The 15,469-nt window shown below is 39.1% G+C and overlaps 1 protein-coding gene across 5 annotated transcripts in view; it reads right to left on the bottom strand.

The window, feature by feature from the left end:
• The window catches only part of REXO1 (RNA exonuclease 1 homolog), an 80,170-nt gene that overhangs the window by 24,603 nt on the left and 40,098 nt on the right, over window positions 1-15,469 (bottom strand). For all 5 annotated transcript variants that reach the window (XR_011919865.1, XR_011919866.1, XM_072404958.1 and 2 more), the window contains exons 4-7: window positions 14,549-14,780; window positions 3,481-3,611; window positions 483-620; window positions 285-408 (exon numbers count right to left, since the gene is read on the bottom strand). Coding sequence is in view for 3 of the 5 variants with exons in the window: in XM_072404958.1 (XP_072261059.1) it covers window positions 285-408; window positions 483-620; window positions 3,481-3,611; window positions 14,549-14,780 (625 nt within the window). In the remaining 2 variants the exon portion in view is untranslated. The remainder of the gene's footprint in view (window positions 1-284; window positions 409-482; window positions 621-3,480; window positions 3,612-14,548; window positions 14,781-15,469) is intronic.

Below are 15,469 nucleotides of genomic sequence, written 5' to 3' on the forward strand. Positions count from 1 at the left end.
CTGCCAACATATTAAACCTTTAAGCTAAGCTGCAGGTCTACCTCACTATTACTGGTTTTAAAGGCATAAAAGGGACGAAATACAATAAGATTCACAATATCAGGAAATTTTTGGTACAACAGGGACCATCGTGGTCAATGTCTTCTGCATAGAATCACTTTACACCATCAACAGTATTAAACTTTCTGCACAGCAATAAAATAAAGCAAAAACATGCACAACCATATACTGATCATTGCTTAACACAATCTACAGCTCAGCTTGTCTAATGCTATTTTACGCACTTTGAGATGTAGCCTTCGTCACAGGTGTTTGACTTCTTAGTTTCTTCAGAGTGTTGACAGCTACATTCAGATAAATATTACGACTGTTGCTACGACTGTAAACTGACTTTTCCTCCTCAAGGGCCTATAAGGATAAAACATTAATATTTTTTAAAAGAAAGACACAAACTTCCATTGAAGAAAATAGACCAAACACACCTTATCAAATGCTTCCTTTTCTGAAACACAAAATTTCAGGCACTCATCAATAAAGATGTTCAGATAACGCTGACGAATACTTGTTGGTACTTTTGCACCATATTCTGTTGGAATAACTGGTCTCTTTAAAGCAGCACTCTGAAAACAAAAATAGTAGTTTTTTAGAAAAAATCAGGACCATTTAAAAAAAATGTTATTGAGAAGCATGAAACATATTTTGTAAAAATACGAGAAGGAAAGTAGGTTCTCTTCTCAAAAATACACCAGTCCAAGTTGAAGGCAGAAGTAAAGAGTTTAACCAGAACTGTAAAGATTAAAATATTGGAATTTTTTTTTACAACAATGTTGTTAGTTTACTTACTCTAATGTACAAAATTACTGACTAGGCAATAAAATATTTAAAACTTACAGCGGTTTTAGAAAGTATTCAGATCCTCTTCACTTATTCCCCCAATTCTGTTATGTTGCAGCCTGATGCTACATTTAAATTTTTTTTTTTCTCAATCTACACTCAATATTCTAAAATGACAAAACTGAAGTTTTAGAAAATTTTAGAAATATATTAAAAAGAAAAACTGAAATATCACATTTCAAAAATCTAAGTATTCAGACCATTTGCAAAAACTCTTGAAATTTTGTTCAGGTGGCTCCCTTTTCTCTTGATCGCTGCTGTGATGAGATGTTTCTACAACTTGGTTGAAGTCCAAATAAAAATTTATTGGATATGATTTGGAAAGAAACACGCCTTTCTATAGAAGGGCTCATAGCGGACAATGACAGATCTGGGGGAAGAATCAAATGAAATCAGTTTGGCACAACCAGGACTCTTTCAAGAGCTGGCAGCAGGGACTGGGAGACTGGTCAGGGTTGGGGGAAAGATTAAAAGCTCAAAGTACAGAGATAGCCTCAGGACCCCAGATTGGGCCAAAGGCTCACCTTCCAACATGACAATGACCCAAAACACCCAAGTTAAGACTTAAGTTAAGGCTTAGGGAGAACTCTGTAAATGTCCTAGAGAGGCCCAGCTAGAGCTCAGACTTGAACCTTATGGAACATCTCTGGAAAGACCTGAAACTGGCTGTCCAACAGTCCACATCCAACTTGACTGAAGTTGAGAAGATTTGCAGAGAAGAATTGCAGAAAATCTACCAATCCAAGTGTGGAAAGCTTGCTTCATCATACCAAAAAAGACTTGAGGCTATACGTGCTGCCAAAGGTGCTTCAAGTAAAGAGGGTGAATATTATGTAAATTGATTTCAATTGATTTTTTTTTTTACTATTTACTAAATTGTCCTAAATTCTGTTTTCACTTTGGCATTATGGGGTACTGAGAGCAGATTAAAAAGAAAAAACAAAAATAAATTGATTGTAGCATCAGGTTGCAAAATAACAAAATTGAAAGAAGTGAAGAATTAAAGGGGGTCTGAACACTTTTTTTAAGCCAGTGCAATTAAGACTATTTAATGGAAAGCTAAACCTGGTGTAGACCAAGCCTGCTAAGAAGGCGCAATGGTCCCAATAAGGCCAACTGCAAAATATGGGCAACTTTAGTATTCCAATACTAAAGCTTTTGTTTGCATTTGTACTAGTTTTTGTACCCTTCCAAGGTTTAGTCACAGGGGTGATGTGTGTCAAAATGGTACATTTGATTAGTCAATTGATTGATTAGAGTCAAGCATTTGACTATTTCAAGTGGTCTTTCTTTTTACTTTTGCGGGATCCCAAAAACCTAATTTTTTGATCTACAGGTGATGGAACATTAGTATGCTAAGTGAGTTGTAGATATGGAAAACATTAAAAATCAACAGTGCATTGGTGGTCAGTGTATTGTCACTGAACCATGCTCTATATTTTGTTGTATGTAATGTTTATTAGTCTTTTTTTTTTTTCTTACATTCCCATTTTTCTTTTTACCTTCACTCATCTTTCCTTCATATTTATTAACACCTTAATACATAGCACTAACATCTTTTGAAACGTTACAATGTCCATAGTCCTCCACATAGTCTGAATAATAAGTATTTTAACTCCCCTAGCGTTCTAATTCTGTCAGTTTTTTTAATGCAAAAAGTGATCCTAATTTTTTTGCATAGAAATTTTTGTTTATATTGTGGGCCTGTAATTCTTAGGATTAACTCCTGGGTATGATAATTATATTTATTATATCATAAATTATAATATAATACATAATTATAAATAATTTTAAAAAATAATGAAATAATAGACAATGTAATCTTAAAATAAAATATAAAATTAAAAATGTTCTTTTATTTTTATTTCATGTTGTGTGGTGTTTTTATACTGTAAAAACCATTTAAAAGCAGATTACATTGTAATCTGCTTTTAAATTTCCCGCCCGGCCACACCCCCCGAATACATCACCACTCGCACCACCTAGAAGATGTCACATCCTCCCGGGTGATGAGAGTGGGGCGAATGTCCCATCTGCCTCACCCAGACGCTGCTGCTCTGCATCTCCAGGGAGATGCAAAGCACACGGCAGACCTTCTGCATTGTGCATCGCATCTTCCAGGAGATGCGAGCAGCAGTAGCAAATTCCGGGGGTGGTGCTGGCATCACCCTCAGAATTTACTAATGCTGCTCACATCTGCAGTGAGATGTGAAGCACAATGCAGAAGTCCTGCATTGTGCTTCACATCTCACTGCTGATGCGAGCAGCGGCGTGGCCGGGACCCGGGTGGTATTTAAAAGCAGATTACTCGGTGATCTGCTTTTGAATTTCCCAACTGGTCACGTCCCTCGATGGGACTCGGGATAACCGCTTTTTGCATGTAAAAGCCAACCCAAATCACACTTGGGATTACTGCTAGGGGGGTTAAAACGTCATCTGCGTCCCCTGGCCTCGCGTCCCCAACATTCACACGTCGGGGATAGCAGTGAAACAGTGAAAACACTTTGACCCTGCCCATCACTATATGTTATGAAGGTAGAAAGGAATGTAAACAGTCTGTGCAATTCAAAAAAAAAAAAAATATACCTTTAATGATGGTACATGTGCTTGTCTTTTTTGCACAGTTGTGGAAGTGGTTTTTGATGCCATGCCAGCAAGAGTTTGTATCTTAAGTGCAGGTGCCATACTGGTATGTGCGGATAACAGGCTGTTGCCCTCTGCATAAAAAATATAAGAAAAAACAAATCAATCAAAAACCAATAAACACAGAAGGCATTTAAAGGTTTATGTTTATAAAGTCAAAAGTATTTTATTCCTTAATAGATGAATGTCTGAAAAAAGGGTGGGAGGAAGATGTAGTGACTGTAACGGACACCCTTTTTGTTTGGGATAGTAGGGCATGGTTATGTGCCTTGGCAAAATATTTATTTCTGTTAGCCCCAGTTACGATAATAAAAATTGACTTCACAAATAATTATGGTTGTATAGAGGGGCAAGATAAAGTTTGTTGTGTCTCCAAGACAGAAAATGAAGGGAAACCTCCCCAAAATGGACAGAATAATTCAAAGCTGGCATACCTACATACTTCATTTCTACATACTTATAAAAAAAATAGTATATAACTTATATAAAAAATAGTTGTGGCTACATACAATTTAAATGTGTTGCTATATAGTATACTTGATAAATGAAAACTCCCAGTCAACTAGACAGTAATAAAAATGTAAGCAAATTAAAGTATTTTCAGTCCTACAAAAAATACCATATCATAGTCAACCAATATAATTACAAAATGTAAGCAGTGGCCATTGAAGGGAGAGGGCTAAAGGTTTCATGTATCTTGGGTTTGGTGCTCATTTTTAGGTGTTTATCATTCTAAACATTGTTTAGATGTTCCTGGTGGTTAAAAAAAAACAAAACAAAAAAAAAAAAGCAACAGCCACATCATTTAAAACATCACACACACAAAAAAAGTTATAAGTTATCACTTATAAAAAAGCAAAGCATGCAAAAGGGCTCAGCCTTATCTAGTGGCTATTCCCCTAAAATGTGCAGGATGAAACGATTCCCGGGAGCGGCACCGAGCTAGAAGCTGCATCACTGCACAGCTCTTGTCCCCATCTCATTCTTAGCAGAAAAGCACGGGGTAGAAGTTCCTGATGTGCGGGAAAGCAAGCTTAGGTGAGCAGGAGCTGGAATGGAGTTGCAGCGGGTTTTTTGCCAGTCTGATTTCGGATCGTGTCTGCAGCCGCTGTGAACACAAGGCATCACACCAGCATTTCCCCCTGCTCTACATTTTGTTATTCAGTATGAGCAGAAAGGTATCTGTCTGGATCCCTCTCTCCTTTATTCATCCCAGTCGACCCAGGAGTCCTTGGCAAGTGTCTGAAGGAATATATTTAGACAGAGACAACTTTTTTTCTAATTTTGGTTCTGTACATTACCAGAATTAATATTAAATGAAACATGAAACAACCCAGATACAGTTGAACTGCAGACTTTCAGCTTTAATTCAGTGGGTTGAACAAAAAGATTGCATAAAAATGTGAGGAACTAAAGCCTTTTTTTACCACAATCACTTCATTTAAGGGGCTCAAAAGTAATTTTACAAATTAAAAAGCGGAGAATAAATTGTTCATTTCTAATACTTGGTTGAAAACCCTTTGCTGGCAATGACAGCCTGCAGTCTTGAACTCATGGGCATCACCAGATTGCATTTTTAATGATCGCACCTTGTCTTGGGGTCATCTTTGACTCTGCCCTCTCATTTACCCCCCAATATTCAGAACAGTTCCAGGTCCTGTCACTTTCATCTACACAACATCTCCAAAATCCCCCCTTATCTGTCCCCTGAGACCACCAAACTCCTTGTACATGGTCTTATCTCTCAGCTTTCAAACATGCCATAATTCTTCCTATCCTAAAGAAACCCTCACTGGACCCCTCCCTACCCTCTAACCACCGTCCTATCTCCCTTCTCCCATATGTCTCCAAACTTCTTGAACGCCTTGTCTACAAAAGACTCACCGATTACCTGAGCACCAACTCTCCCTTTGACCCTCTCCAGTCTGGTTTTAGAGCTGCCCATTCCACTGAAACAGCCCTTACTAAAGTGGCCAATGACCTCATCAGAGCTAAGTCTCAAGGCAACTTTTGCCTGCTTTTTCTCCTCTGCTTTTGACACTGTTGATCACCCCCTTCTAATACAAATCATGCGCTCCATTGGTATCAGCGACACTGCTCTCTCTTGGTTTGTTTCTTATCTGTCTGACCGCTCCTTTCAAGTTTCTTTCAATGGTAATTCCTCCTCGCCCACTTTCCTCCCTGTTGGTGTTCCCCAAAGATCAGTCCTTGGACCGGTTCTCTTTTCTCTGCTGAAGACACTCAGATCTATCTGTCCACTTCTGACTTGTCTCCCTCAGTCCTGGATAAGGTCTCATGCTGCCTGTCAGCCATCTCATCATGGATGTCTGACCGATTTTTGAAACTCAACCTGGATAAAACAGAACTCATCATCATCTCCCCCTCAAATTCCAAATCTCCCCCTGACATCTTTCTAACGGTTAATAACACTGTTATTCAGCTCTCCCCTCAGGCATGTTGTCTTGGTGTCACCTTTGACTTTGCCCTCTCATTTAGCCCCCATATTCAGAACATTTCCAGGTCCTGTCACTTCCATCTACGCAACATCTCCAAAATCCACCCCTACCTGTCCCCTGAGACCACCAAACTCCTTGTACATGCTCTTTTCTCTCGTCTGGACTACTGTAACCTCCCCCTCTCTGGTATTCCACTAACCAGACACTCTCCTCTACAATCTATTATGAATGCTGCAGCCAGACTCCGAGACACGTTCCATCTCTTTGCAGATCTCTACACTGGCTTCCATTTCACCTTAGAATCAAATTCAAGCTCCTGTGCTTTGCCTTCAAATCCCTCCACAGTTATTGTCCCACCTACATTTCTGACCTGGTAAAAAAGTACTCCCCCAACCGCTCTCTCTGCTCCTCCAATGGCCTACTAATGACTTCCTCACTTATAACCTAATCACACGCATGGATACAAGACTTCTCTAGAGCTGCCCCAACTCTCTGGAATGGTCTTCTGCGTCCTATTTGGCTTGCTCCTACTTTCTGCTTGTTTAAAAGAGCACTCAAAACACATTTTTTGAAACTTGCCTACCCACCTTCTTCTGATTTTTTAAACCATCACTACTTCCCACCACTACATATCTCCCACCCTTTTGTGTGTAAATTCCCCCACCTACTGGATTGCAAGCTCCTCCGTGCAGGTCTTCTCCTCATGTATCACTGTTTGTATCAGTCTGTCATTTGCAACCCCTATTTAATGTACAGCGATGCGTAATATGTTGGCGCTATATATATATATATATATATATATATATATATATATATATCCTGTTTATTAATAATAATAATAATAATAATCTTCCAGGTTTTTACCGCAGTGGCTTTCAAATGCTGTTTGTTTGTGGGTCTTTCTGTCCGAAGTTTAGTCTTCATCAAGTGAAATGCATGCTCAATTGGGTTCAGATTAGGTGACTGACTTGGCCATTCAAAATTATTCCACTTCTTTGCTTTAATAAACTCCTGGGTTGCTTTGGATGTATGTTTTAGATCATTGTCCATCTGTATTATGAAACGTCTCCCAATCAATTTAACTGCATTTAGCTGGATTTGAGTAAACATTATTTCTCGGAACACCTCAGAATTCATTCGGCTGCTTTTGTACTGTGTCACATCATCGATAAACACTAGTGTCCCAGTGCCACTGGCAGCCATGCACACCTAAGCCATCACACTGCCTCCGCCATGTTTTACAGATGATGTTGTATGCTTTGGACCATGAGCTGTTCCACACCGTCTCCAAACTTTTTTCCTGCCATCATTCTGGTAAAGGTTGATCTTGGTTTCATCTGTCCATAGAATGTTTTTCCTGAACTGTGCTGGCTTTTTTTAGATGTTTTTTTTTAGCAAAGTCTAATCTAGCCTTTCTATTCTTGAGGCTTATGAGTGGCTTGCAACCTGCAGTGCACCCTATGTATTTACTTTCATGCAGTCTTCTCTTTATGGTAGACATCAATACGCCTACTTTCTTGAGAGTGTTGTTCACTTGGTTGGCTGTTGTGAAGGGGTTTCTCTTTACCATGGAAATGATTCTGCGATTATCCACCACTGTTGTCTTCTGTAGATGTCCAGGTCTTTTGGCGTTGCGGAGTTCAGTGGTTTGTTACTTTCTCATGATGTACGAAACTATATTGCGCGGATGGGTTTTTTCTGTTTTTGCAGCTTAAGGCTGGCTTATTTCACCTGCATGGAGAGCTCCTTTGACTGCATGATGTCTGTTCACATACAAGGCTTTTTTAATTTTTTAATTTTTAATACAAGGCTTGCTTATTTGATAATAACATAACAAAGGAATTGCCCACACCAGCCCTTGAAATAGCCCTTAAGTCAATTGTCCAATTACTTTTGAACCCCTGAAATGAAGTGATTGTGTAAAAAAAAAAAAAAAAAAAAAAAAAAAAAAAAAAAAAAAAACTAAAAAGGAGGAAACCCAGCATCTTTAGTTACTCACCTTTTTGTTCAACCCACTGAATTAAAGCTAAAAGTCTGCAGTTCAACTGCATCTGAGTTGTTTTATTTAAAACTAATTGTGGTAATGTACAGAACCAAAACTAGAAAAAAGTTGTCTGTCCAAATAAATGACCAGTCTATAATTGTCATGGTAGATTTATTGTAGGTGTGAGAGACAGAATAACAACAAAAGAACCCTTAATAACAGTGCTCAAAAGGCAGAGCTTGATGTGCATTGTAAAGAGTAAAATAAGTATTTGATCCCCAATCAACCAGTTCGGATACTGGCTAGGCCACTCCAGGACCTTCATACCTTCATGTGCTTCCTCTTGTGCCACTCTTTAGTTGCCTTGGCTGTGTGTTTTGGGTCATTGTCATGCTGGAATACCCATCCACGACCCATTTTCAATGCCCTGGCTGAGGGAAGGTGGTGCTCACCCAAGATTTGACGAAACATGGCCCCGTCTATTGTCCCTTTAATGTGGTGAAAGTGTCCTGTCCCCTTAGCAGAAAAACACCCCCAAAGCATATTGTGTCCACCTCCATGTTTGACAGTGGGGATGGTGTTCTTGGGGTCATAGGCAGCATTCCTCCTCTTCCAAACACGGCGAGTTGAGTTGATGCCAAAGAGCTCAAATTTGGTCTCATCTCACCACAACATGTTCACCCAGTTCTCCTCTGGATCATTCAGATGTTCATTGGCAAACTGTAGACCGGCCTGTACATGTGCTATTTGGAGCAGGGGGACCCTGCAAACTCTTGGTGACTATGGTCCCAGCTGCCCTGAGATCATTGACAAGTTACCCCCCTGTAGTTCTGGGTAGATTCTTCACCGTTCTCATGATCATTGCAACTCCACGATCTTGCATGGAGCCCCAGACCAAGGGAGACTGACAGTTATTTTCTTCCATTTGAGAATTATCTCGCCAACTGTTGTCACACCTCACCAAGCTGGATGGCGGTGGTCTTGTAGCCCAGTCCAGCCTTGTGTAGATCTACAATCTTGTCCCTGACATCCTTACGCAGCTCTTTGTTTCTTGGCCATGGTGGCTAGTTTGAAATCTGATTGATTGCTTCTGTGAACAGGTGTCTTTTATACAGGTACTAGAACAAGCTTGGATTAGGAGCACTACTTTACAGAGGGTGTTCCTATGCTTAGCTCGTTACCTGCATACAGTGAAGACACCTGGGAGCCTGAAATCTTGCTAGTTGATAAGGGATCAAATACTTATTTCACTCATTACAATGCACATCAAGCTCTGACTTTTAAACACTGGGTTTTTGAGGGTTCTTTTGTTGTTATTCTGTCTCTCAAAGCTACAATAAACCTACCCATACAAATTTAGACTGGTCATTTCTTTGTCAGAGAGCAAACATACAAAATCAGCAAGGGATCAAATACTTCTTTCACTCACTGTATATAACTACTGGGATAATGGCAACAAATTCAGGCTAATTGTTCTTTGCCAAAAACCTCCTTTTGTGCTGCAAAGATGGAGCGATACATGGGTAAATTGCAGCCTAACTGAAACACCAAACAAAGCCCCAAAACAAGGGAAACTTTCAAGGCAAAAAATCAGGACCGACATTGCCAATTCCATCCTCGGAGGCGCCAGAACTACTACCGTTGTTAAAGCCCCACCTTCTGCTGTGTCGGTAGCGGTACACCCTACCCCACCTCTGGGATCCACTCTCCGGGAAGTTGTGAATGTGCTTTTGACCTATTTTGACAAAAAAATGAAAGACAGGGCAAACTAAACCTACATTCCAGCAAACTTGCATCCATGGAGGAAAAAGTAGAAGATCAAACTTGCTCTTCATTGGCATTCCCGAGGAATACAAAAGTCAAGATTTACAGAAGTTCCTATCGGTGGATGTCATGCCAAGTCTCAACTTCCTTTTACTGCCCGGGCATTTGAGTACACAGAATTGGCCCTGACTGTTTAGCCGCAAGTCAAAGGCCGAAATGGTCATTGCAAAATTTTTCCACGGGATAGACAAAAGACATGGTACTTGGAGCCTACTGCAGGAAGAGAAGTAAGAATTTCAATTTTCCAGGATTTTGCAGTTAAGCAAAAAAGAAAATGATTTGTTCCTGCCTGTCGTCTAGTTGAATCGGTGTCATGGTTCGCCCTGAAGTACGCGGAAAAACTGGGTGTTACATGAGCTGGCGAAACTAAAATATTCAACAACCCAAATCAAACATGAGGAACAGGCACCTCCATGATTATCAATCGTATCAATTGTTTCTACCCCAAATGGTCATGATGCTAAGGGTATATATTGTATATGTTAGTATTTATTTTTTATTTGTTAGTGATGGAGCACCTATCTGGTAACTGATTGTTATTGACAATTTGAAACTTATTATTTTGTACACTGTGATGTTGATGGTCATTTGAAAGTTTTTTTACATCTATTGCTTTGCCCTCTGGCTGGGATACAAAGGCAGAGGGCTTTAGGTGACAAGTTAATAATGAGGGAAAATCTAAATGTGTGAATTTGTAGTGTGTGAATTGGATTATAGAGCAGTGTAGTATGCATCAGCAGTTTCAGGTATGCATCAGATTTTGTTAACTTGGTTAAATGTCAATGGGCGCAAAGCTTAGATGCCAATTTGGAACACTGGGACACTCTGGTTTTATTATGACCATGAAAGCGGTACTGAGGGGTCACAATATAGAATACACAACCACCAGGTGCAAGGAATACTGATCTCAATACACAGAATTACAGGAAAAAACAGTTAAACATATAGGGAATATTTGGCACAGAGAACGGAGGCACTGAAACAAACTTGGCAAGCCGCAATTAAATGTCTTAATGCGCATGTAGCCACTAAAGTGGAGACAAATGCCCACTTATTGAAACAAATTCTACAGATGGGGCAATAAAGTGGGATTGCTGGGAAAACTGGGAAACTCACAATACCTCCACGCTATAAAAGAATAATTCTTACGGTCAAAGATCCCCAATTCCGCGGCCTTACATACAGCCCAAGACAAGATTAACTGTGTATTTGAGGATTTTTATAAACAGCTGTACACAGCCCAACCTTCACGCCCAGAACTTCTGGGTGACCTCCTACATAAAACCAGGTTTTTCCAAATTTGTCCTCAGGAGTACAGCGAGGTTTTAAAACAGACCCATAACTGCAGAGGAAATTCAGAAAATCATCAGCACGCTGGCAAACCATTAAGCATCGGGCACAGATGGTTTCTCTGCAAAATTTTTACAAAATGGTTAGTGCAAAATCATCCCACTATTAACGAAGGTGTATAGTTGGACAGGTAAAAATACGACTTTTGCGGATGATCTACTTTTATACATAGCTAAACCGAAACAAAGTTTGCCGGCCATCATCAAACTGGTAATTCAAGTCTATAGTATGCAATAAACATAGATAAATCAGGCTCTATATCAAAACAAATGTATGAGGCCGAGCTGGAGCCACCAATATCTATTTTTGTGGAACAAGAGCAGATTGAAGTATTTGGGTAATGAATTCTAAACACCCTTTTAAACTTTACCACTCTCATATTCCCCCCTTTAGCATTTTGTCAAGGAGCAACTATACAAATGGGCCCATTTGCAGCTTTCTTATATTGGGCAAATTTATTTAATCAAGATGAATATATTTCCGAAAATCTTATATATCCATCAGTTGTTACCAATAATATTAAAACAGGAAGACTTACAGGATATTTATAAAGATTTTTGCACGTTTATTTGGGCAGGTAAGAAAGCTAGGCTGGCAATGTGCAAACTCAAGAGCCTGCAAAACATGGAGGTCCTAACTTACCGGATACAGAACTATATAATTGGGCAACAATCTCTAGCTATGTTACAGATTGGATACCTGATACGACCTAATATGCCAATTCTTCATTGGAACAACAACTGATTCAAGAGAGGCATCCTCTTTATATCGTTACATATACAAAGAGAATTATTGCCCCCCAAAAATTCTCCAAAATCAATTACTGTTTTCATGCTGATACGTCTGGCATAACGTAAAAAATAGGTTTTCGTTAAATAGCCACTCCTCCCTGTTCCTTCTACTATGGCGAAATGGAGACTTCCCATGGATACTGCAGGAACCCCAGGGGAGTGATCAGGGAGCGTTGCAGGGCGCTGAAGGTTTAATCTTCAGTTAATAACTTGACCCAGAAAGTAATCTCTCAATCAGCCATATCCACACTCTATCCTTCTTTGGGGATGCAAACTTTTGCATATTTGCAGTTAAATTCCTATGTATTGGCTATAATCAAAAATGTGCAGGATGAGCTCAGGTGTAGCAAGCAGTGAGTGATGGCAGTAAAGGAAAATAACTATACGAAGAAACATTGTCATATTAGATAACCAATGCAAAGGGATCCTCCAATAAACTACAGATAGTCCCCAAGTTAGGGACATCTGACATACAGAGGACTTCTAGATAAACGGGCGTCCCTGCTTGCTTCTTATGTGCAGGACACAGAGGCTGGATAGGAGGGGGGGGGGGCTTGGTTTGCATGACTTGCAGAAGAAATCTTTTGCTAAACACAGCTGAGGTTGATCTTAGATGAGCTTTTCTGCAACATCTTGTAACTCTTAAATGACCAAGACAAACTCTGCAGTTGTTTCTTTTTGCATATCAAAGCACGGTTTGCTCCAGAATTTAATAAATGTCTAGGCTCGATTAAGTTTTTTTTTTTTTTTTGCTTTGTTTGTGATCAACTTACAGTGAGGATTCTATACAGTAACTGACACCACGCTGCCTAATTGCATTTATTAAAATATTATACCTGTTTCGACAACCTACAAATTCAACTTCAGGTTACTACTTGTACTGAAGTAAAGCTTAAGAATCAGACTGCTGCGTTTCCTATTAATAGAGAATAAGAATGCATAAAAAAGTCTACAAGTATTATCTTTTTCCAATTAGTTAAGAAAAGGTGCATTGCAAGACAAGGCTGTAAGCAGAGACAAAGAGGATACAATTTCATCTGTGAAGCTGGGTGATCCAGCAAACTTGGAATGGATTTCTTAAAAGTCATTTGCTGTGTGTTAGAAAATGTTTTTAATCATGGACCAGATTCATTCCAGGTTTGCTGGATCACACAAGTTCACTGATGAAAGTGTATCCTCTCCAGCCTTGGAGAGCTTTAATAAATCAGGCCCAAAGCTGTAAATGCCACCTTGTGGCTCAGAATAGGAACCTCCTGTAGCACCTCAAAAGGAAGGGCTAGTACAGTTTTACCAGGGGGACAATGTGAGTTACACCTTGGGTAAATGGCAAGACCAAGGAAAAAGAACAGATAGTCTTAAAATTGCCATCTGTCTCTTCATTGCACCTTTAGCCAGAAACAAATTTATGCCAAACTGTAGAAAACCCTGCACAAGCTTAACTAAAAAGTTATACATTCAAGGAGAGAGAGAGAGTAGCACCATTTGCACAAAAAACAAATATTATATCCTGCAAAATAAAAGTTACAAACCCAATACATAGTAACCATAACTGTTTCAGAAACGCTTGTGATTTTTGCAGAAAGTTAGTCATTTGCTGTGGGTATTACTGCAGTGATGTGCTGACATTATGAAACAGAAGTATGGAAGGTCATGTAACCTATTTTGCTCTCCAGTTCACCCTCACAAGTGTTAAATTTGGGCAGGATGATGCAAAGCAGGAGTTAGGTTGTAGAAGTTCAAAACTATAGAATGTTGCAGTTCTGCTTTAAGTATACAAGTAAAGCAAAAAGGGTGTGGTTTACTATTGCTTTTAAAAAACACTTGTACACACATGTGGTCCTGCTTGATCTCTTAATTGTGTGTTGCTTGGTATGAAATTTTCTTTTTGTATTCAGATAAACAACAACTGAAAGAGTAGATACCCAGTCGGACATTTATGGGATTACGTTCAGGTAAGCCTGAGGGAGTGCCAGTCTCATATATGAAATATGTCAATTACAAGGAAGAGGGAGAAGAGAAGAGGGAAAAGAGAGGCTTTTTAAGGCACTGGTAACACTGTTAAAAGGATTGTCTTTATTGATATAATAAACTACAATTATACATATCTAAAAACTGATCAATGTACTGTATGTATGTTTACAGTACATTCAAAGTGATTTAAAACAACCAAATATAGTCAACGTAGACACTATTTTCTTATACACACAGTTTTGTAAACGTTTTACAGGTCAGTTAACACGTCTCATACCTGACGCGTTTCGTATTTTGGTATCCAAACTATTTCCCTATTTATTAGTGTCTTGTTTTTTCTTCATTTAGTCTTCATTTTTTCATGTTTGCTCTATGAAACTTTACAATATACATTAACACATTTAAATATTGTGTTATTATTAGGTGGTTTGACTCACATTTTGATGTACCTATCAGAAAGAAAGTGAACAAGCAGGTAAGTATGTTTTATTACACCCTGTCTGTCCCTTCTGCAATACACAACCTGCCTGCTGACAATTTTTCTATTCATACATTACAGGGTGTTAAACAATTTGAAGTTTCTATTAAGAACCATTGGTTTGTCATAAATATACAAATATTACATTTCAGTTTACCTGGCAAAGTCAACTGAAAAGTTGTGGAAGAGGCTGGCACATGAGCAATTCTTTTTGCTTCTCCAGGCAAAGAGAGAGGGGATTTCTGTACAGCGCTTTTTAGTTGACTGGATTGCTGTTTAGACAAAACATGTGCTGCCTGCTCCTGCGCCTTTTGAATTCTCCGATAACAAATCTCTTGTGGCGTAGGGCGGTGATATGGACGGATAACATGTTTGCTGGATAACTCAGCCTAATAGAAAAAAATAAACTAATTGTTAGCAAAAGTTGGATACATTCTGTAAGCAGAACTTTGGAAGGATAAGTGAAAACAAATTCTGTACTATTAGGACCACGTCAGACAGGTAATTTGGTAACAGTAATATTCGCCAAATTATATCACTAATGTCAGCTACAAACAGTGATTTGTAGCTAGTAACAAAAAATTAATTTTTTAGTAGATGGCAGTCCGGAAAGCATTTTTAGCAGCTACATGTCAGACTAGTATTACATCATTACATGGGCATTCTCTGATAAAGACTGCTTCTTCTTCAAAGATTTGTAGCTAATCAATAGATGTGAATAGAGAGCAATTGTTGCTGACCTAAAACGCTGCACAAACTATGGAGTGAATGCACAGAAAATGTGAGTACCTTAATGAGAGGGGAAAAAAAAAAAATAAAAAAATAAAAAAAAAAAACTTGCTGCAAAAAAACACCCCATCTGACATGTCCCCAGATGGTAGCACAGAGCCTCCTGTGATAACAATGTCACACATCCCAGGATGCTTCTTTGCTGCTCCTTTCTCGGGACTTTTGTCCTGTAATTGGGAAACAAAGGCTGATCTCATCAATGCACAGTGAGATTCGAACTCCCCCCACCATTTAAAGTAGGCTACATCACCCAATCTCACACCTGCGCGGTGAGAGACCAGGTAACGTA

The sequence above is a fragment of the Pyxicephalus adspersus genome, chromosome 3, assembly GCF_032062135.1.
Source record: "Pyxicephalus adspersus chromosome 3, UCB_Pads_2.0, whole genome shotgun sequence".
NCBI lineage: Eukaryota > Metazoa > Chordata > Amphibia > Anura > Pyxicephalidae > Pyxicephalus > Pyxicephalus adspersus.